The sequence below is a fragment of the Hyposmocoma kahamanoa genome, unplaced genomic scaffold (assembly GCF_003589595.1).
Source record: "Hyposmocoma kahamanoa isolate Upper Pololo Valley unplaced genomic scaffold, ASM358959v1 94, whole genome shotgun sequence".
Lineage (NCBI taxonomy): Eukaryota > Metazoa > Arthropoda > Insecta > Lepidoptera > Cosmopterigidae > Hyposmocoma > Hyposmocoma kahamanoa.
In genome coordinates, this window is record NW_020654878.1 from 3,572,705 (window position 1) to 3,599,380 (window position 26,676).

Here is a 26,676-nt window from a genome sequence, read left to right on the forward strand (position 1 = left end):
TCTTTTAACTAACTGTCAAATACAAGTCTATTCAGGTTTCTGCGGATCCTAGTATTCCCGTTAATTCCCGGAAATTCTTAAGCAAATGAATCTATCAAGCAATTTTAACACAGAAATAATGGAAGTAGTTGTAAAAATCAATTATCGGAAATCAACAATTATCATGTACTAGCACTTCCCCACGACTTCGTCCGCGTACAATTTTTATACAAATGAAAAATATTCAAGTATGGAGCAAATCGCACCACGCGTTAAAATGTTACCATACAAACTTTATTACCCCATTTCGCCGCATTTTTGAAACACTGTCATGCCATTTTTTTACCATTTTTATTGTAAAATATTTATGCAAAGTTTCGTCTTTGTAATTTCAAGGAAAATTATTTTTCATGCAAACGTTTTTATCATTTTCGGAGAGACGAGACGAGACGAGACGAGAACAGAACAGAACAGAACAGAATAGAATAGATACAAAAAAAAAAATTGATACCACTTAGACAAGCAAAAGAAAACAAAAAGACGCAATTAACAAAATTAAAATAAAATGAAATAAGACAATAACAAACAAAGAGCAAAACAGAAAAATACTAAATATAACACTAAATACAACTACAAATGTTGTACTGTCATGTGTGCGGTTGTGGCGTATGCAAAAGGACTTCATTCAGCTTATGCCACAGCCGCAATTGACTGTGGCGCTGGTTTTCAATGAGCCCTGAGCTGAGATGAGTGACGGACGTGTGTGTAGCAAAATAAAATAAACTAAAATAAACTGCTTAAATAATTACGTATGTGTACTTTGTACGTTGTGTTAATGCTGTGTGTTATATTAATAAATATATATTAATAAATATATATAATAAATATACCTACTGTGTTATTGATAATATTACTAATTTCATTTATTTCCAACATTAAATGGAAGTATTAAAGATTCACTATAAATCATCAGTCACTGATATTAATTTTATACCAATGCATAAATACAAAAAAGCTTACACTATTTGGGAATTTGTTTAAAAATTTCTCTATGAAAATATGAACCTTGAGGTTGAAAATGTATAGGATTTACATTTCAAAGTTTTCTCTTTTTTACGTACTCTCAAATTACAAATATTATTTTTTTCTGTGCAAATTCAGTTTTCGTAATAATTGAGTATTTGTAAACGCAAACAATAAATTCAAAATTTCATGTGACATTCCCGGTTATTCCCATATACTTTAATTAAATGTTGGCATGTCTATAAGACTTATCGATAGATTATGGTACGACACTAATCCGCCATTTGATCAAGCAAGTTTTGTGTATGCAATTTCATTCCGTAGTTAGGGCAGCTCGTTTCTTTTATTTTTTTCCATCCTCTAAGAGGTCATGATACGAATTTAAGCAATTCAGTTTTACCACGTCAAGTGAATTGCATGGAACTTTGCTGGCAGCTTATAAGCTCATATAGGCCCCCAGGTCAATAAAACAAAAAAATAAAAAATTAAAATTTTTAATAGAGTAAAAAAAATGTAGTACTAAATGTCATTATTATATATTTTTATATTATACAATAATGAATTGCTAATAAATAACATTACAGTTCATATTTCAGTCACAGCTTTACTTTTTATATCTGACCGTTATGTATTCCACATAAACTTGAAGTATAGAAAAAAACTAAGTATTTAATTTTGTAATTTAAGTATATTTTACTAAATTGATTATAAAAATTCAAATTCTGTAGTTTGTTTTAGTATATTGAAATGATTTATTTTATGTCTAATACATCATGGCTGCATGCGTTTTTGCCATTTAAAAAATATTATCTACGGAAGAATTTTTAAAATTTTTTTTAATTGAATTTTAGAAAGGTTATCTGTTAATACCTAAGAAAAAAAAAACAAAAGCCCTATAGTTGCAAATCCATAATTGTTGTGCTCTAAACTATTTTTTTTTTCTGTCCTCTAAATTGTTGTGTTACATAAATATCGTTGGTTGTGAACTTAGGTTGTGAAGCGATATTTGTTTTTCCTGTTTTAATTTTGTAATAATTTTTCATTTCATTTTAAGAGGTCATGATGTACGTCAAGCCTTTTGTAACTTAGTATTAATCATTGACTTACAAATAAATGGACGACGGGTCTAATACAAAAACTACGAAAAAAATGTCCCAAGTCAACCTATTTAAACGTAGTGACATATAAAGGAATATGAAAAAGCTAAAACGTTGAATTTAAATTGAAATGTCATCGCAGTATCGCGCTGTCAGTCGAACAAATGAAGACTAAAGCGGAGTTTGACGCTATGTATATGATTTTAACGCCTTACAAGTTCGGACACTTTTTAGCGCGGACCCGACGTCCATATAATTGTAAGTCAATGGTATTGATATAATATTTATATCAAATATTAGTATCCATGTCCTCACATTAGATAAGCTATTCATACATTTTTACTTGTATAATGCAGTTAAGCAATTTCAATAATTACCTATGTAATGAAACGGTAACGGCATGCGTGGAAGGTTTAATAAAATCGTTGTTGTTTTCTAAATTCTTTCTTTTCGTTAAGGAAAAGGCAAAGGTTTAACCATGGTTTAACTTACATCTAAGTCTTGTAACTGTGACATTTTTAATAAATATTGAGGTTATTGAAAAATGTTCATTTAAAAAAAAAACATTTTTCATAAAAAAATATAGTTTCCTGAATATTTAAAAAAAATTCTGGTCCTACATTCTTTTTAAGTTCTGAAAAATGTTTTGAAAAATTTCCACGATTAGAAGTTTAACGGACAATTTATTTTATGATCTAGCCGCGTTGATCAAGTATACAACATAATGTGCGTATTATTACCTGTTGCTTAGCTCCCAGACCCCGCGTAAATGCGATTTTCAAATCAATCCAATGGTTGGCAATTTATTATGAGTATTTTAAATATTGAAATTAAACATTTATATCAGTTATATTTAATATATCACTATTTAGTGTTACATTCTTCGGGACGGTCCCTCCCCCGTTTCCAGAGCGCTCTCGTAGGTGAACGGGCCTTTGTTGAACTTAAAGTTGTTGTTGTGGCTCGCAACCACCTAGAGAAAATATTCCAATAATTAATAAATAACTAGAGAAAGACACGTTGCTCGTGTGAGGACCATTGTACTAGAAGGATACTGAAATGGAGACCGTAGGAAAGGATACGTAGAAGGGGCTGCCATGTGGAGAAGGTAACTTGAAAACTCATGATGACTTAAGTGTAAAAACGGAATTGCGTGTGTGGCGACTCAACCTAATTTCTGAGGATTACAACTTCGTAGATCCTCAAAAAGCAGATTGTTGTGTTTGTATCGATTCAAACGCGATAAAGACGCGCGGGAAAAGCACGTTCGCAGTCCGTCTGTATCGCGTTTTACGCGCGTTTGAATCGGTTCAAACGCGCGCAAACATCGCGTTGCAAGCAAAATGCTTATATAATCCACTGGAGTTTACACTTAGAATTTCATATAGTTCCTTCATTTCAAAAACTAACTGAAATTAGCAAACAAAACTAAAAACTACTTATTTCTTATCAAAATGCGCGATACGCAGACGCGTGTGTATACGACTACAGCGCGTCTGTGGCGCGTATACGCGCAGATGACGCACGTTTACGGCGCCACTGAATTTGCGAATGGGTAAAGGTTTACTCGTGGTTGAATCGGGTTTACGCGCGTCATCTACACGTCGTCGTCGGCGTGTATTAAATACGCCGTGTGTGTAGGCCTTTAAAGGATGCGCAATGCTGTAGATATAGTCTATATCATATGATTAGCATGTGGTATGTATGCTTAATAATATCATTATTTTAGTAAAATTACTTTTTAACGTACTTTATATCTATTACTTAGTTTTTAGTCCCGTGAGACCCGTCGTTTAATACAAAATATCTATGACTAATTTCGTATTATGCAAAGGTAAAAGATAAGCGACTCGTCTTAATGGTATTGAGGCTTAATTTTTGAGTTAGGAAATTCACATTGTTCTATTTACCTGTTCATTGTTGTCATATTCATTATCATCAGGGAAGTAATCTGCTCGGAACTGCGGCAGATCCTCGATGCCAATCAGGTCCGAGTCTCCGGATACATCACTGTTTGAAAATTTTAAGTCAATAAATAACCAGAAGGAGTGGTCTTTAATGAAAATGAATATAATTTTATTTCGTTGCGTCGTAACAGACAAGACGACACTACGGCTGCCGAGTTGACGTTGCCTCTGTGCGCATTGTTATAGCTCGGATTACGGTGGTGCTGCATATATTTGTTTTGTCCTATGTACTACTACATACCAGGGTTGTTACGGATGCAGGTTTTTACATACCAGTGGATGTTGATTTTATGTACCTATTTAAAAAAAAATCAAAAATTGTATGACAAGCTACACGCCTGTCCAACAGTGGCAGTGATCGCAAAGATCTGAGGGGCACTGCCACTGCGCCCGTCACCCTGAGACATAAGTTGACAAGTCCCATGTGCTTGTAATTTCGCCAGCATCCCTACCCTTCAAAACCGGAACGCAGTAATGCTAACATTACTGCTTGGTGGCACAAATAGGTAAGGTGGCAGTACTTCGCTCAATGAACTCTTTCTCTAGGAGCTCTACTATTACTAAATTTATCTACATGAAAAAACTTTCTATTTTCTTTGGTATTGTAATAAAATATTATTTCCAATTTATCAAAGTTATGGTCGAAACAACAGCGGAGTTGTTTTTTCGGTTTACAGTCGGTTTCTGGAAGGTTTGCAAATTATACAGCGTGCCATTTAGACCATGTCACGACTTGAACATCCGCAATGAATATTACCATCGATGAATCGGCTGATGCGGATAAAAGTATTTTAATTGAAAAATCATGTTACAAAATTGTAGACTACGTGTTAGATAAAGATGTATGGAAAAACAACGTGAGTCTAGATTCCACACAAATATGATTCAAAACATTTAAGTTTCTTTGAAAGTAGCAGTCCCTGGAGTTTCTTGCTTGTTCTTCTCAGGTAGGTCGGTGTAGTGATCGAGCAGTAGCTTCAAAAATGACGTTTTCAAGTGTAAAAATTTTACCTATGGAATAAATGATTATTTTACTTTGACTTTGTTCACCACCAGGCACACGATTTGTCTGTCTCGTCACGTAGTATCATAAAAAAAAAGCAGCAACATTTTTTGTTCACCTTTTGGCATCAAAGTCAGGTGTAAGGACGGTTGTGTTCCATACAGGATTAGATCCTTCGACGGTGTGCTTGTTAGCGCCAGGATAATTTCCCATGGCGCCCGCGCGTTCCTGGCCCGAATCAATAGACCCGAACCTCGTCACCGACATCGCTTTCAGGCGTGTATTTAAGCTGGAATGAGCAACGTACACAAATGTACCGGTTGAAGGGAAACCTATAACATACTACAATATATACGAGTATGTACTATAAAAACAAATGAAAAAATTGTGAATAATAGGTAGGTATTTATTTATATATCCGGACCTCAATCCAAGAATAATAGCTATAATAGCTCATTTGTGATAACGATAATGAAGACGTTGTGTAAATTTGCCAGTGTACTATATTATCACATATTTTGATAGTATAAGACAAGTATGGTAACTCCGTACAAACGCATGCGTATAGCGCGGCTTGCATGTGTGCACGCCCACCGCGCGCCGTGTACGGACGCACACATTCGCAAGCGCGGGTTGTTTGTTGCATACGCCATTCTTTATAGAATTGAAGCTTCGCTCAGTGTTTAGAAAATTACATCAATAAATAGTAGACGTATTTGTTCGTGGTTGTTTCGACAAGAGTGCCTTAAATTTAGAATTGTTCAGCATTTCATATCTATGTCATAATCACACTCCCATAATCGAGATAATCACGAATTGGTGTTGCTGGTATAAAAATATCAATATGTAAATACTGCATTTAACGAAAGTTATTTCAATATAGCATGAGAATACTCTGAGAAGTACTTATTTTTTTCAAATCATGTTTTTAACCTATAGGACAACTCTACGTTTAACATCGCCGAGAAAGCGGGAGTTGCCCTACTTATCTTATACTAGTGACTATGGTAATAGGGGTTAAAGTATGAAATTGCCGATTTGTACTGAAAATCTAAATTGTTTATTTTTTAAATTTTTAACAAATTTATTTAATCAAAATAGTTGCCATTATTATCTATACATTGCTGCCATCTAATGGGAAGGTTATTAATGCCTTTGCGATAGAACTCCAACGATCTAGACTGCACAAACTGTGTGAAAGCATTTTGTACTGCCTCCTGGGAAGAAAACTTCTTGTCACGTAGATAATTGTCCAAATCACGAAAAAAATGGTAGTCCGTTGGAGCAAGGTCTGGTGAATACGGAGGATGACGAATGGTTTCTAACTGCAGTTCCTGAAGGGTCAAAATGGTTTCTCGTGCTGTGTGAGGTCTCGCGTTGTCGTGGAGCAATAATGGTGAAGATCGATTCATGAGTCGGGGCTGTTTTACTGCTAGTTTTGTCAACATGGTTCGGAGTTCGGCACAATAGACATCTGCCGTTATTGCTTGACCAGATCGGAGAAAACTATAGTGAATAACACCATGCTGAGACCACCAAACAGTTACCATTACCTTTTTATTGGTAAGTTTTGCTTTAGGACACTGTTGTGGCATTTGACCTGTGGTCAGCCATTGCATTTTTCTTTTCCGGTTATCATAAAGAATCCACTTTTTATCACATGTTACAATTCGATCCAATATTCCTTCATTTCTGTACCGGTTCAACAAGGCAACACAAGTTTCAACACGCGTTTCTTTCTGCAGATCAGTCAAATCATGAGGCACCCATTTTTCGTATTTTTTTATTTTATTGATTTGACGCAAGTGAGTCAATATTGTGGGTAAGGTAACGTTAAACCATGCCGCTAATTCCTGGGTAGTTTGACTAGGATCGGCTTCCACTATCTCTCTTAATTCATCGTTATTCACCTGTGTGGGCGGTCTTCCTCGTGGCTCGTTCTTTAAGTCGAAATTTCCATCACGAAAGCGTTTAAACCAAAATCGCACGGTGCGTTCATTAGTAGACCCCTCTCCAAACGCAGCATTGATATTGCGGGCTGTTTCTGCCGCGTTAGTTCCGCGTCGGAACTCGTATTCAAAAATCACTCGAATTTTCGCAGTATCCATCTTTCTTGTTTAAATTGAATAACAAAAACAATTGAAAGTCAATATTCAAATGTTTCAAATTAAAAAAAAAAAAATCACAGAAACCATTTGAAAAAAGTTTCATTCGAAAACCTCAAACCATGAAGATTCTATGAAAATTCAAAGAACCTATTGCAATAAAACGGCAATTTCATACTTTAACCCCTAATATTATGCGCATACACTACGCGATCTTTAATAAGAATCTGAGATATATAGATAGAGCGGGCTAACAATCGATCTATTGAAGAGGAAGTTCGAGTATCGTGTAATTTTGCGAAATGGTCCCGTGGAATGGCCACCTGCTCACACGATCTAATGCAGTTAGATTAGTATTTATGGAGTTACGTTCAGTCATTAGTTTATGCCACTGTTTCCCAAAGTGGTCTCTACCAAAAAAAATTTGATTTTAACAAAATGTGGGAATTGTCTAATTCTGCCCCACATGGGGGTACTTTGGTACCGATGTACCAAAGTATCTTCTTATAGTCGCTTGGCGCACTTAGATGTGTGAATCAACGTAGTGTGCCATTCCTGGTTGCCACGTACTATCAGCACTAGGTGATCAACTATTTATAAAGTATGATGCTATATGTGCCTCAGCACTTGCTAGATCAAGACTTCTTTTTAGGGCACCATTTGAAAAATGCTCTTTGTAATGTAGTCTAGGAAGTAGAAATACAGAAGGAAGAGCTGACTATAGCGCAAAATGCCACTAGTTCAACCCTTTACAATAACTTGTTAAAATAGTTTTACATTTTTCGTACATAATAACTAATAGGAGCACTTTGATACGTACCAAACTGCCCCACTCACTAGTGTATAAAAGTACCCCACCGGCCAGTTTAGAAAAAAATATTTATTAAAAAATCTTTATATACAGGGTGTCCCAAAACTCAACTATAACCTGGGAAGAGCATGTTGAAAATTTCAAGAAAAAAATTAAATACAATATATTTTTGTGCTGAAACTTTAGCAATTCGGGCTTTCTTTGGTATTATGTACATTAGCTGGGCTGTTTGGGTTACCGTTACAAAACTAAAACAGCAAAATTAGCAAATTTGTAATAGTAGCACTTAAAAATGGTGTACATTTTCAACATTTTTCATTAAAATGCTTATTTTATATCACTAAAAAGATGACTCCGATTTTTAAATATTTTTTTTCTGGGTTGTTACAAGCTAGGCAACATCCTGTTCTCAGGTTATCGTTGAGTTTTGGGACACCCTGTATACTCTCAAAGTAACATGCTATTCTAGTTATTGAAAGCACTAGTTTACCCTGTATTAAGGCATAAAACCCTGTAAAGTGAACAAAACTGCAGAGGCACTCGTATTTGTGTCGCTTATGTTTTAAGTCAACGGCTGTGAAAACACTTTGTGATCTGTCGAACGACAACGGCTAACTGGTGAGCTGCATCATCGCATGTCTAACACTCACACGTACGAAGGCACGTTTTAGTTTTATCAGAACTAATATAAGGTGTATGAATGTGCCCCCTGTATCAAACTGCCCCGCTTCCCCCTATGTACCTGTTGTTAGAAAATCATAATCTTTCTGCAGAGAAAACTCTTATTGAGATTATAGCTTTTTTGTTATTGAGTTTCACCTGCAGAAAGATAGTGATTTTCTAACCATAGCTACATAAATTAGATATTTTGTGGAAAATGTCACTTATGTGGTTTTACCTTTAAACAGACGATATAGTATATTTTTGTGATTTTTTTGTTAGTTAATAAAAAAAAAATACACGTTATCAATAATTTGTGTAATGGTGAGCGTTGAAATTTTTTTATCTTGTCTACGTGGACGGTGAACCAAAAAGTTTAGGAACCGATGGTTTATGTCAACAAGCTAACAACGACGTTAAATGAGCTAAGGAACAATATCAAATGCGAAATTGTCAACATTTCGACCAATATGTGTTCCAAAGAATTGAACACTGCAGGCGTGCTCGCGGTGGTCATATGAACGACATCGAATTCTATTCTTAAATGTAACATGTGTACTGCACTTGGAATAAATATCATTTGGATATCTGAATTATTCTGAGTTTTATTGAAACATAAAACTGTTATATCCCAATTGAAAAACCTGATATCAATACCAAATTTATATACCTGTGCATAATATACAATATACCTATATTGACTTACTTTCTTGTCTTGATGATATAAACCAATATCAGAATGACGCAAAGTAAGGCAAGGAACCCGGCAAGACCAGCTAGTACGTAGACTATAATACGACTTTTGTCAACGACTGGACTAATATCTGTTGCCATGTCCTGTAGGATCAGTAATTCCGTGCTGAGCGTGCGCTGGATCTGGTGAAGAACTGCTGTGTCGGTACGAATACTGTGAATCAAAATGAAAATGGGGAAATATCAGTCATATGAACAAACACTATCGAACACGTTAACTAATTTTAACCGTCTTTTAAGATAATTGTGTGCTCTATTTTTTGCAATTTAAAACGGATATTTGATCATTTGTCTTTGTGTTTTAGTTAGTGGACGGCAGAAGTATCAATTTACATAAACTTCAATAAAGTTATCATTACACATAACAGCGCGTCTGCAGCGAATCATTGGTTATCTTGTAAAATTTCGAGGTAAGTTTGTGTTTTTTTTTATCGTGAAATCTTTTAGTAATCGTGATTCACACCGTATACTAATCAGTGTATATCCTCTTTTTTTTTAACCGTCTTCAAAAAAAGGAGTAGATTCTCAATTCGCGTGTATTTTTTTTTGTATGTGTGTTTCGCGATAACTCCGGTATTTGTGAACCGATTTTCATGATTCTTTTTTTGTTGGAAATACCCTCCATAGTGATCCCGTTTGATTTTGAAGAAAATCATCCACCTCTAAGGGTGGCTGTTCACGCATGAAGATTCATTTTAATAAATAGCGCCTAAATTTTATTATAAGGAGCAATTATGTTAATGGTTGATTTTGCTAGGCGTTTTTCTCTCAATGTACTTTGAGTAGTGAGACCCGATTTTTATTATCTCCTGTGTCAAGTCCCGTATAATAGCGAAATAGGGGATGGATTTCAATAAAACTTGGTAATTATATGTAATTCCACGTACTTTTGAGGTCGGTTTTTTACTATGTAGTTTTTTCAAAGCGATTGATCAACACTCACTGTATCAACTAAAGCCATTTGAGGTTGTATGGACCGCGGATGCGAAACGCATAACTTCTATATTTTTTTGATGTTACTAGTATCTAGTTTTGTTTTTATTATTGACATACTTATAAAGCTTTTCCTCGTCAGTTTAAGCCTTTTCTACGTTAATAAATGTTCTGACCAGTAAATACAAATATATTTTTCTCGGGTCCCTTTCAAGGTTAGCTCGGTATATGTTACAAGAGACGGGTGAGCTTCAAAATATAAGTACATCGATCACGGCTAGATATTTTCTAAAACTCCGCGGAAATTAGGTTAAAGGATACAATGTTTTATGTTCTCATAACTTAGAACATAGACCTTCACGCCAATATGCACTCCAAACTTAAATTTGCTACCCCTCTTTTTTCACGATTAGAAAACTGTACCTCCAATCAATACTACCCCAACTTATTTTTTGGTCATTTTCTGTTATTTTTCTAAACGGCCATATTTATTTACTAATATTATGCTATTACAAAATTCGAAAAATGAAAACAAAAAAACGAATTTTGTGAAAAAAAGAAACAGAAATCAAAATAAAAACAGAACAGGTCCAAAAATTAAGTTGACATAGTGTTCATTTGAGGAATTGAAAAGTAGCTTTCGCTCGACTCAATTGTGATTTCTGTTCGCCTTTCATGTCAGATTTTTTTTTATGTTCGCCTGCCGTTGCGTTGTTCAAAATATTGTTTTCACAATTACAGTACCGGCACGCTATGATGGCCGTTTTGACAAATTACAATAGTGAGGTCAAATCTCAATTCGTTATCGAAAAATATATAATCAAATGCGAGTCGCATCTATAAGTTTTCAGATTTATAACTAGTATTGCAACGGGTATTGCTGATTAAAAAGTTTTAATAAAATGAAAATAAATATGTTTACTTAAGATATCGTCAATTCGAAACTGCTTTGTTTTGCATATTTTTTATTATATTTCATTTTTAAAAATTTCGAATATCGAAAAACAAACCACAAGTTGTACCGTAAAATTAAACATTCCATATAAATTTTATTGCACCTCACTATTGACAATAATGTACAGCAATTAGCTCCTTCAATGTGGTTACGAATTAATACGAAACTTGATGAGCGGACAAACGTCAAAACATACATAAGGACATAGCGTGCCGGTACTATAGTGGAATTTATTTTCTAATTTAAAAAAACATTCATTTTGGTTAGTTCGATACTCCATTGCTGTACCTCCCGAGGCCATGGCTCCTTCTGCATCCCCCACGTTCGCTACGCCACTGTATACATTAATTACAGTTCTGGGCTGACTGCGTTCAAATATCCGAATACCGATAGTTCATAGATAGAAGACATACGCTTCAATAACTTCAACTGGGACTGGTCGGTTGTCGTCGATGAAGTGAGCCCGCACTTCAGTAACATCATCCTGTGCGACACCGGCGTTGTTGCTTCCTCGTAATACGTCGTCGATGATACACTCCATGTCGAAGCCAGTTGAAAGCGTGTCGGCGATCTGTCAACAATATAACAACACGAGATGCAGTTGAGGTTTTAATGGCAAAGTTGTCTGTAGTACGCACAGAACAATAAATACAGTAGAGATGCTTAGTGGGCGTGACACGTATGCCAACAGTATGCGAAGTTCCGTATACTTGAGCTCAGTCTGCCATTTAGCTTTGTAAATTTGGAACTACGACCAATCATCAATATTTCATAGTGTATATATAACATTATGATAGTGTGAGTTTTGGCGACAACAGTTCTGATAATAATCGAGGCTTAAGCTCCTTCCATTGTTTTTGTCTTCCGTGGTACTACGTACAGAAGTTGGTTTTTTAAAGTAACTTACGAAGTTTCTGTGCTGTTCAACTTGAGCCACAGTGTTCAAGAATATAAAGACAACCCTGTTCCCGGACGATACTATGTAGATCCTGACTTCCGTTTTGTCCGTTTCACCAGCTGAAATTATGACCATTATTTAACTGTGAATAACAAGTAACACATTGATTTTTCAAGCTAAGTTCTTTTAATTTCAGGAATAGGTACCCATTGACAAGAATTTTACTACAACACTCACCGGGATCAGTAGCAACGACATCGAACTCGAACATGCCTTCCATAGCCGCGTTAGGTTGCATATTAAGAGTCAGTACGCCAGTAGTAGGGTTCAGCAAAAACGGCGATTCACGTACAGCTTCCAGACTTGGGTCTACCACCATTGAATCTTCGTCTATCGTGTACGTGATAGTTGCCCCATCAGAATGTGTAGCCTATAGACATTGTGAATTAAAGAAAAGAAAAAAATGTGTGATTTTCGAAAGTAAACTAACTTCTCTATATATTTCGAGTTGATCTTTTGCTCCGTTGAGGTAAAAATAAACAAGCAAAGAATCATAGATTACAATGATTCCAGGACAATGTTACAAATATTTTGTTCACTAATTATACTAACATCCATAATTGGGCTTATTAATATTGGTATTGATTTGTGCCCTTGAATCATAGATTACAATGATTCAAAGACAATACCAGATATTTGTTCACTAATTATACTCACGCGCACGGTGAGAAGTTCCCTGCCAATGGGATGGTTGATAGAAAGGCCAGCCAAGTAGAGGTCTTGTACGAAGTTCGGTCTGGGGTTTGCTTCTCTCACCTGAGCAAAATGTTAAATCATGAAATAATCACTTTATGGATCCCCTTAAATCCCAAGTTTTAACAAGTTACAAGAAGCCGTAATCATGCTATTATTGAATGACTAACAGCAATATTGACGGTAAGGGTAGATGCAGGCAGTGGGTTTCCAGCGGTCAAACTGTTGCTGGCAGCTACATTGATCACGTAGGATTCGGCTTGCTCACGATCCAGCTCTTTTAAGAGGAAGATCTCGTTTGTGTCCAGACCGAAGTAACCATCGTCGTTCCCATCTGTAGATCACAAATCAGTAGTGATAATTTCTTTTGTAAACAAAACGCGTAGTCTGAAATTATATTTTATTGCATTTTGACAAACTCTGCTATAATGTGCTAGACTTTTATCGTCAAGCTCACCAAAGATTCTGTAATAAATCGGAAAACAGTCATCTGTGCATCGCTCGTTCTTTGGATCTTTGGCATCAGGTAATTTGAATATTTCTTCCAAACCGCCTTCTTTTTCTGAAACAGAATCGAATAGTTAAGGTTTTTAGCTTATTGTTTAATTACTTACATTTTCTTTATAATTTGGTACTCACCGAGGAAAGCTACATTGTATGTGTTTTGTTCAAATACAGGATCTCCTGAGGTAGGTACGTATATTACATTCAACGTAGTTTCGGTGAATCGAGTCCCAGGCTCCGTACCGCCGTCCGTTGCACGGATTACTATCTTTTGAAAATAAATAAAATTCAAACTGATTACTAGTTTGTGCCATTTAGCATGTCATTAGCGGTCACTGACTTTCATTCCGAAATGCAAGTTATGACCCCCGACGTCAAATATGCATCAAGGTGATTTCTACCACGGTACGCTAATAATAAAACTCCCGCAAGTTACTGGGAACATAAGAGAGTATCGTTTCTATAAATAATTGTATGCAGTGGTAGGAAGGGGTGAAAGATCGCCATTGAGGTGTTAAATGGCACTTAGTGTAGAAGAACATTAAGAAAGGATCATGAAGAAATAGAATAATAGAAATAAATTATAATATCTCCTGTTTAAAAAATAGTATTGCATTGTAAAGGTCGGTAAGTAAGGGATCGCTCGACGAGTAAGAGTTACAAGGCCGAGCGTCAGCGACTCCTTGTATTAATACGAGTCTAGTAATTCCCATCCCCGCCGAGGGTTGTGTAGTGCTTTTTTCAAACGATGCGAGGAAATAATGAAAGACTAAGGACAACAAGATGAAATAAATTTATAAGATAATCTCAGTACAGACAGAGTACTAAAAAGAAATTACGTCTATTTGCCAAGTTTTATTGAAATATCCCCTAGTTCGCCACTTTGCAGGTCTTGACACTGGAGATAATAAAAATCGGTTCTCACTACTCAAAGTATATCGAGAGAAAAACGCCTTGAATTGGAGAAATAGCAAAATCAACCATTAAAATAATTGCTCCTAAATTAAAGTTAGGCGCTATATATAAAAATGAATCTTCATGTGTGAACCCTTAGAGGTGGATGATTTTCTTCAAAATGAAATGGGACCACTATGGAAGTGCCCCTTTCCAACAAAAAAAGAATCATGAAAATCGGTTCACAAATACCGGAGTTATCGCGTAACATACATACAAAAAAACATACAGTCGAATTGAGAACCTCCTCCTTTTTCGAAGTCGGTTAAAAAAGTAAATAAATATTACTTAGTTAAAATTAAAAGTAATGTTTGACATGTTAGGACAACTGTTAAAAGAAAATATTATTATTTTTCCAGTCACATTAATAGTAGCCGGCTGAACTTGTGTGTTCAGCCGGCAGCCAAATTAAACTGTGCAGTTAGGTATTTTTAATTGTGGCAATTACGAACACTGGACAGTTGGCTGTATGAGTTTTTCTTTTGCCTGTTTCCATAGTACATTTTATTAGTAGATAGATTTTTAAGTTTAGAGCTGGGTGCCTACCACAACCCCTTAAAACAATATTACTATAACCCTACATTGACTTTTCGTACCATAACGCGCTTAAAGTAAGCTTATTGTAATGTTAAAACTACGATGTTTTAATGGCAGCTTTGTGACTATTCATTCACTCAGTTCGTAATATGACGTGACTTGAACATTAAAGTAATATTGCTCTTATGTCAAATCTAGCAATCTTAAAATAGTTGCACGGATGCAATGAAAACAATATTATCTTCAGTTTTATTGTCTTAATATTGATTTGTAATGATTAAAAGTTAAGTTGAACTTATTTATTTACATATATCTCGTCAATATTTTTTTTATTTATTATGAAAATACGCAATGTTTATTTCGTAAAATTATAACAGCGCCATATATTTATGCTCTTTGGCGAAACTAACAGTTGACACTATAGTTCCGAATTCACAACGTGACTATCAAGACTCAGCTTGTTTTATTTATTTTTCTTCATGAAAATGCGGAACAATTATTGAAAACAACGTAATTTTAATAGATTTTATTATTACATAATTTTCTTTTTTTAACAGTCCACATTCTCTGAATGTAAATAACATTAAGTACTTGAACATTATACGATAGACGATTCGGAACATCAAAAAAGAAAGAGATGGCGTATTATATAGTTCATATAGCGTTATCTCTTTCCTATTTTTAGTAAGGAATAGACAAATTGGGAAATCATTCGTCCTTTCAAACACTTTTGCAATGATACATTACTTGGTTGACAGGTTCGTCATGGTGCGAATATGAGTAACATTATAATAAGCTTACTTTAAGCTTACAATGAAATAATATTCTTTTTGGAAAGGTTATGGTAGGCCCCCAGCATTGGCAGTGGACAATAATAGATTTTCATAAATACTTTGCAGGTGATTAACCTTCCGTGTTCGTTTTTTGAAAGTAATGCAAACTTTTCCGAGCATCTTTGAGAAAAAAATGATTTACCTGAAATTCTCTGACCTCTTCGGTGAACACTTGCGTTAGTGTGAGGAATCCTTGGTTCTCTCCTTCGTTTACTACAGCAAAGTAGTTCAAAGCTTCAGCTGTAACATTTAAATGGGGTAATTAATTAAAGTGTTAGTAATTTCTCTCTTTATTTTAGCTATAAGTAAAGCATTACGAACCATATCTCGATACCTCCAATACACCAACTTTATTTTTTGGCAATTTTCGGTTATTTTTGTAAACAGCCGTATTTATTTACTAATATTATGCGCCCCGAATTTTGTGAAAAAAAAAGTAACAAAAATAAAATTGGAAAAAAAACAAAAATCTATTTTTATGGAAAAAATAAAGAAACAAAAAATAAAATAAAAAGAAACAGGTCCAAACATTCAGTTGACGTAGATGGTAGTTGGTATCGATCTGATACGTAAAATTATCATACCATTACCGACGACTTCGAAGTTTACCACTCCTGCATGAAGCCCGTCTTCGTCAGTAGCTGATAATCTGTCCAGGAAGTCACCGTCTACCTTTGCTAACATTACATTGACTGCTGCTCGTTCCTGAAAAAGTAACAAAGTTTAGGTATAGGTATCCTCATTAGTAAGGCTACGGTCTTTCCATGCCCTGATGGGAAAAGGGGTGAAGTGTATATTTGCTTGTATGATTATCAACCCATTATATCTTTCGCTGTTGGACAGACGTGTCCTATAAGGACGGTGTTAAGTCCATAGTACTCTGAGCTGTTGATGTAGTGCGCAAGCGAAAAAGGTCACTGCGGCTGCGGCTCGCCTGCTCCCACCATAACGACGCCATAAATCGGTGTGATCGGACGTGTGACGTGGGACGTGCGCGTGCAGCGCACGTGAATTAATCAAACGTTGTTTCATTGAGCCATCCCTGCACATGCGACGTCACAATGGCAACGAGGATGGCATGCGGGTTGGGAATTTCAGATTCTTGTTTGTCGTCGGCGACAAGTGCTACGGGATTTCGGAGCAGACTAGAAAGGACGTAGAGAGACCGTTGCGACCTTTTGGCGGACACCGAAGGCTTAATTGTGTCGTGCACGCCCCAGAAGAGTTGCGTTAGGGACATATTACAACATAACATATATATCATATCACAATATTTGTACTTTGTTTCGGCTCGTATAACCAAGATGGTTGATAGGGCCATGGGAAGGTTGGTTATGTAACCATATTCTAAGATAAAACTATATTACCCTACTTTTAATAATTCACTGCGACGACACAGCGTTTACACCGAGCGACGCTGTGTTGTCGCATCGTACAGGTCCTTTTGTAAAAAGGTCGTAAGCGCCATTTCGAATTTTCTTTAGTTTTGGTTTCAAGTTTAAATTTTAAAACTGAAATTTAACAGGACGCAGGTTGCCTATCAGAAGCCCGAAATGACTTCTTTCTTTCTAGAAATAACGTTGGCTCGAATTTTCATAACCTCGAAAGTAATTTTGAGAGGATAATGTTTTTTCTTTTAAACCTAACCGAATCTAATCGTGTCTTTGCGCAAAACATCCAACATATTTTATCCTGAAAGAACAACGGTTTCGTTATAATTCGGTTTTCGGGGTACCTAATGAAAATTCAAACAAACGTTATTTTGGAAAAAATAAATTAGAGTTTGTGATTGGTTACCCAGGAGGCTAATATTTTAAAACAGTAGTGAAAACCTGAAACATGCTCCCCTGAAAAATTTTTCGAAATGGCGCTTACGCCGTTTCTAAAAACACTGACGACAGGCAAGTGTAAAAATACCCACCCTGGCAAGTCGTACGAAAGTTCCGCTAACTGGAAACACGAACTCCGGATCGTGGAAGTTGTAAGGCCTAATCTCGATCTCGTAAGTCTCGTTGGACATCTGCTGCGGGATGCCGTGATCGTACGCCTGAAAGAATAGCGCATGGGTCAGAAGTTCACCCTCCTTGCTTCTTGTTCCTCCTTGAGCTCCTTGTCAAAATCGTATCTATTTCTACCGCCAAGTAGCAATGTGAACATTATTGCATTCCAGTTTTGAAGGATAAGGTAAAATTACAGGCACATGGGACTTGTCAACTTAGAGCGATGCCACACGGGCGCTGCGTCAGCGTTGCATCGTTGCAACGCAATGATTTCAATGCACCGAGTGCCATACGAGCAGTGAGGAGTCGCAACGTAACGCCGCTGTCTTTCGCACCGTAGGTCCCTTCCTCGCTTTGTCACTGGCAGCGCCCGTGTGGCATGTAGTTCTAATTTATATGCAGCACTACGCAGCGTCACCGCACGCATCGCAACGCCGATGCAACGCATCGTGTGGTGACTCTTATGTCTCAAGGTGACGGGCGCAATGGCAGTGCTTTTCCGATCTTTGCGATACAAAGCTCTGAGTGGCACTGCAACTACTATGGGTAGGCGTGTCCCCTTTCCACCAGGTGCACGATTTATTGATCCCGTAAATTGATAAACATAAACAAAGCGCGTTTCTGCAACTGCCACCAATTCTGCGTTTCTGCAACTGCAACTGCTGTAGGCAAATAGGTCCTCCCCGCACGACGTACCATTCCTTTTCTGTACGTCTTGCGAATCCGAGGTATGCGCGAGTACTTTACGCCTAAGATTGGCAAATGCTTTCACCGCGATGGCAAGTATTATAGTATGCGTAAGGGTGCGTACAGGTTTGGTGAATGCGCCGCAAATGCGCTGGTTTGCGAAAGGCTTTTTAACACTAGTGCTGCATCGGTGAAGCGTCTTATTAGAAGTTTGTTTTTTGGCGAGTAGGTAATTAATTACCAAGTGTTGCGAAAATATGGAAAATATTATTACCTACACAGTATAGTTACTAGTTATAATTTAGTGCTCATTAACTTAATGTGTGTCTATCGGTGAGGATCTATAAGGCTCTACATTATTGTTTCAGTTTTGACTCTGTAAGATAGCCGTTGGTCTTCCAATAAGTTAAAATATAAATAGAAATAAAAGGTTCTCGAGGTTGCATTATGTCGTGCGATCTGTTCGCGTATCGTTCTCGAGCCGCTCGCGCCCCAAGTTTAGCAACATGTATTTACTTGCGCGTGCTGTGCGCGTGCCGTGCACGTGCCGTGCGCGTGCAGCACGCGTGCAGCGCGTTTGCGGCGCATTCGCCAGGTACGTACCCATAAGATAAAACACGTTATTTTAAATAAAACTGGAGTCTTTATACAAAAGGGCAATTTCAAAATCTATTCAAACATTTTGTTGTTTAATAATGCACAGGAGAATCACAAAACTTATAGTAGTATTTTGGTTTAATAATCTATAGAAACATACAATGAATAGCGACATCTCTAGCCGGGGCTGGTAGCTGTAAAGGTATCTGACTGGGTGACAAAATACCATAGATTTCTCATAGATGGCTCTACGGCTAAAAAGTCGTTGAAAAACCAAATGCAAAGATACGACGCAAGCACATAGAAAAATTCGTGAGGTCCGCTGGTTCGTTCCATGGCTTAGTTGATATAGCGTCTGGCACGGTATTATAGAAGACGTCGGTTCGAATCCGGCCGGATCGAAGGAATTTTTTCTGAGTGTTCGTTCTTTGTATTAATTAAATAATTTCACATAAAAATAATTAAATATCAATTCAATAAAAATTTAAATCTGTAGAAATTGTTTTAAAGAACTGGAATAATCTTACCAATACATGTATACTGTATGTTCCCCAGTACCCTTTTAAGGGCATGGCTACTTCCAATTCACCGGTGACGTTTTTTATTTGGATCATGTGGAACAGCTGTGGCACACTGATGTCTCTGTCAGTAATTGTGAGATCTAGGATAGCGTAGCCGACACGCGAATTGTCAGTGTCCTCTTCGTCATCATCCGGGGCGTAAATATCAGGCACGAGGCGATGTCCCTGTGATTATTATTGGAGCTTTAGTGTAAAATGCGAAAATTTAAGTATATCAACCATCTTGTTTCGAAGTTATGGCTTACCACTTCCTCGTTTTCTGAGATGCTCCAGCTCTCATCAGCTGGCAACCGCGGTGCATTGTCGTTTACATCCAACAGGATTACCAGTATTTGTGCTGTATTTTGATTTCTTCTACCGCCTGAAATTTTTGTATCTATGTGTAGACATATATATTATATTATTCTTATTAAGAGTCTATTCTACCTCATATGCCTTTGGTGTGATTTTGCATAACAGTCAAAGTGTTGAATCAATCGCTTTGTGTATACGGTGTGAAAATACGATTCCTAGAAATTTTCACACAAACGGACCTCGAAATTTTACAAGAAACCCTATTCAATAGGTACTTTACATATACTAATAATTTTTTTTATATCAACTGAACTAAAATAGAACACGTACAGTATATTTTCAAATGGCTTTAGTATTATTAGTAAAAGAAAAAATTCTGAAATAAAGCCGGTGTCCCTGCCGATCGCCGTAAGCTAAATGAACCGTAATAAGTAGTACGGGAAAATTTTGAATTCGAGGTAAGCTGGACTCTTAAAGAAGTCTTATATAATAACCTAACCTAAACTCCGGTTAAAAACCGACCCCAAACGTCATTCATCCCCTAGTTTGCCATCCTTAGAGGTGGAATATTTTCTTGAAATTTAAATGTGACCACATCTGAGGTACCTTCTTTTCAACAAAAAAAGAATCATCAAAATTGGTTCTCAATTGGTGGAGTTAATGCGTAACATACATACAGACGAATTGAGAACCTCCTCCTTTTTTGAAGTCGGTTAATTAATCATTAACTGCCTCCGTGGCCGAACGGTTACCATGCCGAACTGCCACGCAAAGGTCCTAGGTTCGATTCCCGGGCCGGAAGAAATATTTGTACGGCTACATTTATTTCCCTCGTGAGTTTGGGTGTAATTTGTAATTGTCAATGTGTGTGTCCATGGCACCCGCGGCACAGGGATTTCCTATTGCGGGGCTATGTTGAGTATACACTCTACGGGTGAGTCGAGTTATGAAAATACTAATAAGTCTACAAACGATCTAATACGAATAAAATACGCGTAAATAAGTCTGTAGTCTGCGAGCATGTCATGGATAAACCTGCACACTCAATGATTTTTTTCTTAATTATTTAGACAAACCCCCTTGCAAAAGAAGTCCGTTATCTACCTAGAATGGTGCGAGAGGCCATTGAAATGAAAAAACATCCTAATTTGAACAGGAAAAATATTTCCACGTACAACCAGTTTGGCAGTCCCAAGCAGATAAGATAAGACTACAGTACTAATTAATATGTTTTAATTTATTGTAATTAGCATTAACAAATTATTAATAAAATTTAATTTATATTGTTAAAATAAAATAATTAGTAAAACATATGTGGTGTAAAGTGGAATGTTCTGTGCAAAAAAATAAAGAACTTTTGTGACAATAGCAAAAAATAGGGCGATTTGCATTAATATTGGACTTAACTGGTCTTTACCATCTCAGTCAGCCGTGACCATGGGATTAGTTAAAGGCAAAGGGATTAGTAAAAAACAAATATACGCGATTTAAATGCGGAAAATAGTTTCATTTCCTAATACTATACTAACTAACTATAAGAAATAAATTATGTAAATGAGATATTTTATAAATCTCCTATTTATGTACAAAAAAGTTAACGTCGAATCAAGTTAAGGTAGAATCTTTAAACCACTCTCCTGAAACGTTGTCATTTTGCAGATGTGACCTTATTACACTGTATTGAGGGTGAGATGTGGTGTGGATATATATTTAGATATTTTCATAATTCTGCAGTTTTTGATTGGAGTCATTGATGATTTACCGAAACATTATTGATGATTTTTTTAGAAGCAGTAAAGGTCCTTGTGAAAGAGTTCGTCTAGGGAAGTACTGCCACCTTACATATTTCTGCCGCCAAGCAGTAATGTGAGCATTACTGCGTTCCGGTTAATAAGGGTAAGGTGCTGGTGAGATTACAGGCATATGGGACTTGTCAACTTATGTCTCAGGCTGACGGGCTAGGCGCATTGTCCCAAAGATCTTTGCGATTTACAGTTCTGAGTGACACTGTAACTGTTATGGATAGGCGTGTCGCTTACCAACAGGCCCACGACTTGTTTGTCCCGTCACTTGGTAGTATGTATAAAAAAAAGTAATTGGCCTTGTCTAACCACAACCATCACATAAAAAGTTTGACTACAAACCGCCTTCAAAGTAATAGTTGTCAAAAACGTTAAAGAAAATCCTGTGAGTGGGATAGTCTCCATCACGGTCCAGCACAGCGTTCGTGGAGTACTCCACTGTCACCACACCAGTGTCTAGCTCCACCGCGAAGTATATTGACGCGTCGTTCACCGCGAAGTCTATCAGATAGCTGACCGTGTGGTATATTTCTGAGAACGTTAAAATATTATTAAGTTTAAAACGACCCCAAGTTTCTCAGGTTGCTGATACTCCCCACTTCGTCTTTACGAACTACGATAATAGAGGGTTTTACACAGACACTCTTTCGCTCGTGATATAGCAATTGTACGCGATTGAGTGCGTGTGTAAAGATGTTGGAAAGAAAAGGGAAAGACTATGCGATTGCACTCCAAGTGCGTTCCAAGGTTGCATTTTACGCGGACGCTCTTCCATTGTAATTAAAACGAACACGAGCAATCGCGCGCGAAAGAACGTGGGCCTAAAATCTTCAACCTGGTGCAGGTTTTAATTTATGCGGATAATCCGCTGATGCTGATATTCGCACCAGACCTGGTTTAAACAATGGAAAACGCGAAACATTTTGAAATTTACCATCTCTATCAAGATCATTCGAAAATAGTTGCTGCACAAAATCTCCAGAAGTGGCGTTTTCGAAGATATACACAGTCTCGTTGTACATCGTGGTGTCCGGCGTCGGAATTCGGTTGTTCGTGTCCAGGATTTGAATTGTGATCTAAGGGTTTGAAGATGGGAAATGAATATCATTTTAGACGACATTGAGATATCAACCAATGACAGGGGATCCTTGGATCCCGGTGCCCAATTTCTTTACTGAATATTATCAAAAAAATTAATAGACTGCCTGGGAAACCCAAGTTATCTTACCCAACGTATAAGAGACCTCCCACACTAGCGTCTTTCGAGCATCAGCGTATCGTCATCAGGCGGTGACGCAACGCTACCAGTGTGAAACTGCGGAATGGTGCCAAACGTGCGGGTATACGCCGCGCCGCGTTGGCGCTGACGTCGTGTCGACGCTGTGCGTGCATTGGCAAGACGCTGACGCTCGAAAAACACTAGTATCAAAACTATACAAAGGGGGAACGCTGCCAGTTTCTTGGGCACCTTGCCGTGGGGACCCAATTAAATTCATATACTTAACTAATCCTAGTTTTAATTTTTAAAAGTAGTAGTAGTAAGGACAATTAATTGAACTCTCCAAAGCACGTTTCAGTCATTTGAAGGGATATTGTCAAAACGTGTGTTATCACAAAAGTATAATTACCATCAGTTGTATGATAATGGTTATCATTTTGAGAGAAATTCAGCAAACAAAATTACGGACTTACATTTCCTTCAGTGTTCCAATATACCGGATCAGGTGGACAATCTTCAATATCTTCAGCGTAACATTTATCGCTGGCCACGATGGTGTAGTGCAGTTCCCAACGCGGTGGGATGTCCGCATCAATGGCGCCGTTTTTGTCTACTGAGATCTGGCCGGTGTAGAAGTCTATCTTCACCAAGTCCTCAGGTGTATCGTTTCTGGGGCTAATAAAAACAATATATTCTTTTAATGCACCAAATAAATATAACAGAAATAACAATGGAGCAGAAGGTGAGCCAAGGTGGATTTAACTCTAAAAGAGATCTCTTCCAGCCAACCCAAAGCAGTGTGTAAGAGAGAATGCGAGATAAATATTATAATAAAGTACAAAAATACAAAATAATAATTATACTGTTACTTACATTACACAAGTATTATAAATAAATAGATTATACTATAACGTATAATAAATAGTAACAATACACATTACACAATTAATACATTAAGGTTATTATACAACTTCTGCGTACTTGGATGACTAAAATCCGTGGTAGTAAAACCCGTTTAGCTCTTGAAGAGAGAACTCTATGTATTAGGTCAATGATAGTAAATGATAAACGTGTATGTACAAATGTTTCTTTACAAAGTGCAACCCCTAGAGTTTCTTGCTCATTCTTCTCGGGGGAATCTGCCTTTCAATGAGTGGCAGAGTGATGATTTCAAGTCTAATATGCTTGCTTATCTATGTAATAAAGATTATTTTCATTTTATTGCATGTCAACCCCTTCTAGTGCGCCCGAAGCGTACTCGTAAACTTCCTACCAGATATCGCGACGACCACATGTCCTACAGTGACTAGATTAGTCTTTCCGAATGTAGATGGCGCTTCTAACCATCGACCCTGTTTTACCAAAATATCGCTTTTCATGACCAAATAATATGGTAATAACCACAGACATATATCTAGATAGACGCCGCAAGTACAGCAATTTGTATGAAAACCAAGCGTGCCACATTTTTGTACCCACTATGACGTCACAAGAGCTATTTAGTGATGGAAACCTCCTTCCGCTCGCTCTAAATCGATTGATTGAACGGAATGCGTGTAAACACGCGTATTCCATTCAATTCATCGATTCTAAATAGAATAATTTTTGTTCAAGTATTTGTTGATTGCAAGTAGCCGTAATAATAATATAGTAGAAAAATACTAGATAGATAGTTGTTCTTTTTTTAATCGTTTTTAAAAAATGTTGGTTACTTAAAAAAATTAAGACTCTAATTTTTAATCGACTTCAAATATTGAAATTATTGTCCTTCCAATAAAATGGGCTTATTATATAACATCTTTTATAATAGAAGATCTTATCGATCGATCGATATCGATTAATTTAAATAATGAATACGCACGTCAATATATGAACTTGCGACTGCCTTTATTAATTTTACTAGATGGTTTTCTGTTGGTAATTGATCAAATTGATGAATGCCAAGACAAATGAAAATGTTACTGCTGACAAAATATGGTAAAATCTTATTAATCAGTAGAGGTTTACTTAATGACGGCTTCGTGTTTAATTTTTGTGATTTGTTTATTATTTCTCGGATTTCTAACTCTGCTACTCTGCATATTTGGATAGCATCTTAGGTGGGATAAACTAGACCACCTTCGTCGTCCTCGAAAGCAACGAACTCATATGTATGACCAACTCCAGATTTTTGTAAAGACAGCGCTCTGTTAATTCTTTGCTTTATATGTATTCTTGTATTACTCGTACTACATATCCGGCGATGTATGTAATTATTTGCTCACTATATTCGGACATTCGAGGCAACGTGTTGCAAAAATTATCGAAATTTCCGATACTACTGATAATAGATACTACAAAACTGAAAAAAAAAGCGAAACGTTACTAAACGTTATAACAAAAGAGTTATAGAATTTTACACTTTATCGAGTTCTTAGGTTTTCGCGATTGTTATACATAGGAAATGAAACTATTTTTCCGGATTTAAATCGCGTATATTTGTTTTTTCAAACAAACCGACGTTTCGGGCCCTTTACTGGTCCCATGGTCACGGTTGTCAACTGTGACTAGAATATTTTTAGAATATGGAAAGTGTTTAATGATATTTCAACTACGCATCGTTAGGGTAAGTTCCGATCGTCGTGGTGAATGTTCACTGATCCCACGGCGCCGACTCAACCGGCGAGAGGGAAACCCGGGGGGGTTTTAGTGGGGTAGGCCTTCCAGTGTGGAGGGAGAGTCCCCACATAACCCCTGAGTCTCCCTGGGCTCAGGGGTATCCATAAAAATTTTTTAAAAATAAATTAAAAAAATTAAAAAATTAAATTAAATAAATTTTTTAAATTTAAAAAAGTTATTTGTCACTTAACCGCGTTTTAGTGAGTGGGCGGCAGCATAAATATGTAAAAAAAACAACGAGATGATTACAAATAATGCGCGACGAATGAAAACTATTGATAGCAAATAGATGCGGTATCTGACACTTTACAAAAAAAAACACAATTAAACATGTACTAGAAACTAGGATAACGTACACGATGGTGTATCGCACTTGGTTGTAAAGCGGGCCGTCAATATCGGTAGCAAACACGGAACCGATGATGGTGTCGCTGTCGGACAACTCGCGCACGCGGAATTCCTGCGCTAGAGTGCCGGCACTGAAGATCGGCGGATTATCGTTCATGTCTATTATCGTGATTGTCAATGTTGCTGTGGAACATAAAACGTGGAATCAGAAAAATATTCCTCTAATGCTGGGATTCTTAACCTTCTTTATAGACCCCTCTAAAAATTTCAAAGAGCCCAAGGACCCTTTAAAAAAAAACGAGGATTAGCTTTTACCAGCTATTGCTTACATATGAATAGTTGTTGCGACGGTTGCTGCTGCATATGTTGAATTAGAACCATGATTAGAATTATAAATTGAATGTTAAATTATTTCTATATTGTAAGAAGGTTAAATTAGCTACAGTAAATGAACACCAAGAAACAATATTACATTAGAAAAAAAAAGAGGGCACCAAGTCTGCGTATGTTGTCTAAAGATGGTACATTTAAATTACCGAAATATAACAATGTGTACGGGAAAAGAAACTTGGCATACTTCTCCCCCGAGGTATTGAATGAAGTACCGACAAATATTGTGGAAAAGATCGCAAATGGAAGTAAAAAGCAAGGTAAAAGAACTATAAAGCGTTGTCTTATTTAGAGATGTAGTATGCGTTAATGTAATTAAGATTTATAGTTATTAC

At 36.7% G+C, this 26,676-nt stretch overlaps 1 protein-coding gene across 1 annotated transcript in view; it reads right to left on the minus strand.

The window, feature by feature from the left end:
- Positions 1 to 2,276: 2,276 nt before the first annotated feature.
- The window catches only part of LOC113237775 (protocadherin Fat 4-like), a 51,590-nt gene continuing 27,190 nt past the window's right edge, over positions 2,277 to 26,676 (minus strand). Inside the window, exons 14-33 of the mRNA XM_026474419.1 lie at positions 25,960 to 26,134; positions 23,419 to 23,620; positions 22,661 to 22,802; positions 22,069 to 22,257; positions 19,876 to 19,991; positions 19,577 to 19,795; positions 17,687 to 17,812; positions 16,350 to 16,470; positions 15,908 to 16,005; positions 13,577 to 13,709; positions 13,395 to 13,499; positions 13,108 to 13,271; positions 12,902 to 13,000; positions 12,422 to 12,614; positions 12,194 to 12,303; positions 11,700 to 11,857; positions 9,352 to 9,552; positions 5,188 to 5,358; positions 4,010 to 4,109; positions 2,277 to 3,072 (exon numbers count right to left, since the gene is read on the minus strand). Coding sequence (XP_026330204.1) covers positions 2,974 to 3,072; positions 4,010 to 4,109; positions 5,188 to 5,358; positions 9,352 to 9,552; positions 11,700 to 11,857; positions 12,194 to 12,303; positions 12,422 to 12,614; positions 12,902 to 13,000; positions 13,108 to 13,271; positions 13,395 to 13,499; positions 13,577 to 13,709; positions 15,908 to 16,005; positions 16,350 to 16,470; positions 17,687 to 17,812; positions 19,577 to 19,795; positions 19,876 to 19,991; positions 22,069 to 22,257; positions 22,661 to 22,802; positions 23,419 to 23,620; positions 25,960 to 26,134 — 2,921 coding nt within the window. The 3' untranslated portion in view covers positions 2,277 to 2,973. The remainder of the gene's footprint in view (positions 3,073 to 4,009; positions 4,110 to 5,187; positions 5,359 to 9,351; positions 9,553 to 11,699; positions 11,858 to 12,193; positions 12,304 to 12,421; positions 12,615 to 12,901; positions 13,001 to 13,107; positions 13,272 to 13,394; positions 13,500 to 13,576; positions 13,710 to 15,907; positions 16,006 to 16,349; positions 16,471 to 17,686; positions 17,813 to 19,576; positions 19,796 to 19,875; positions 19,992 to 22,068; positions 22,258 to 22,660; positions 22,803 to 23,418; positions 23,621 to 25,959; positions 26,135 to 26,676) is intronic.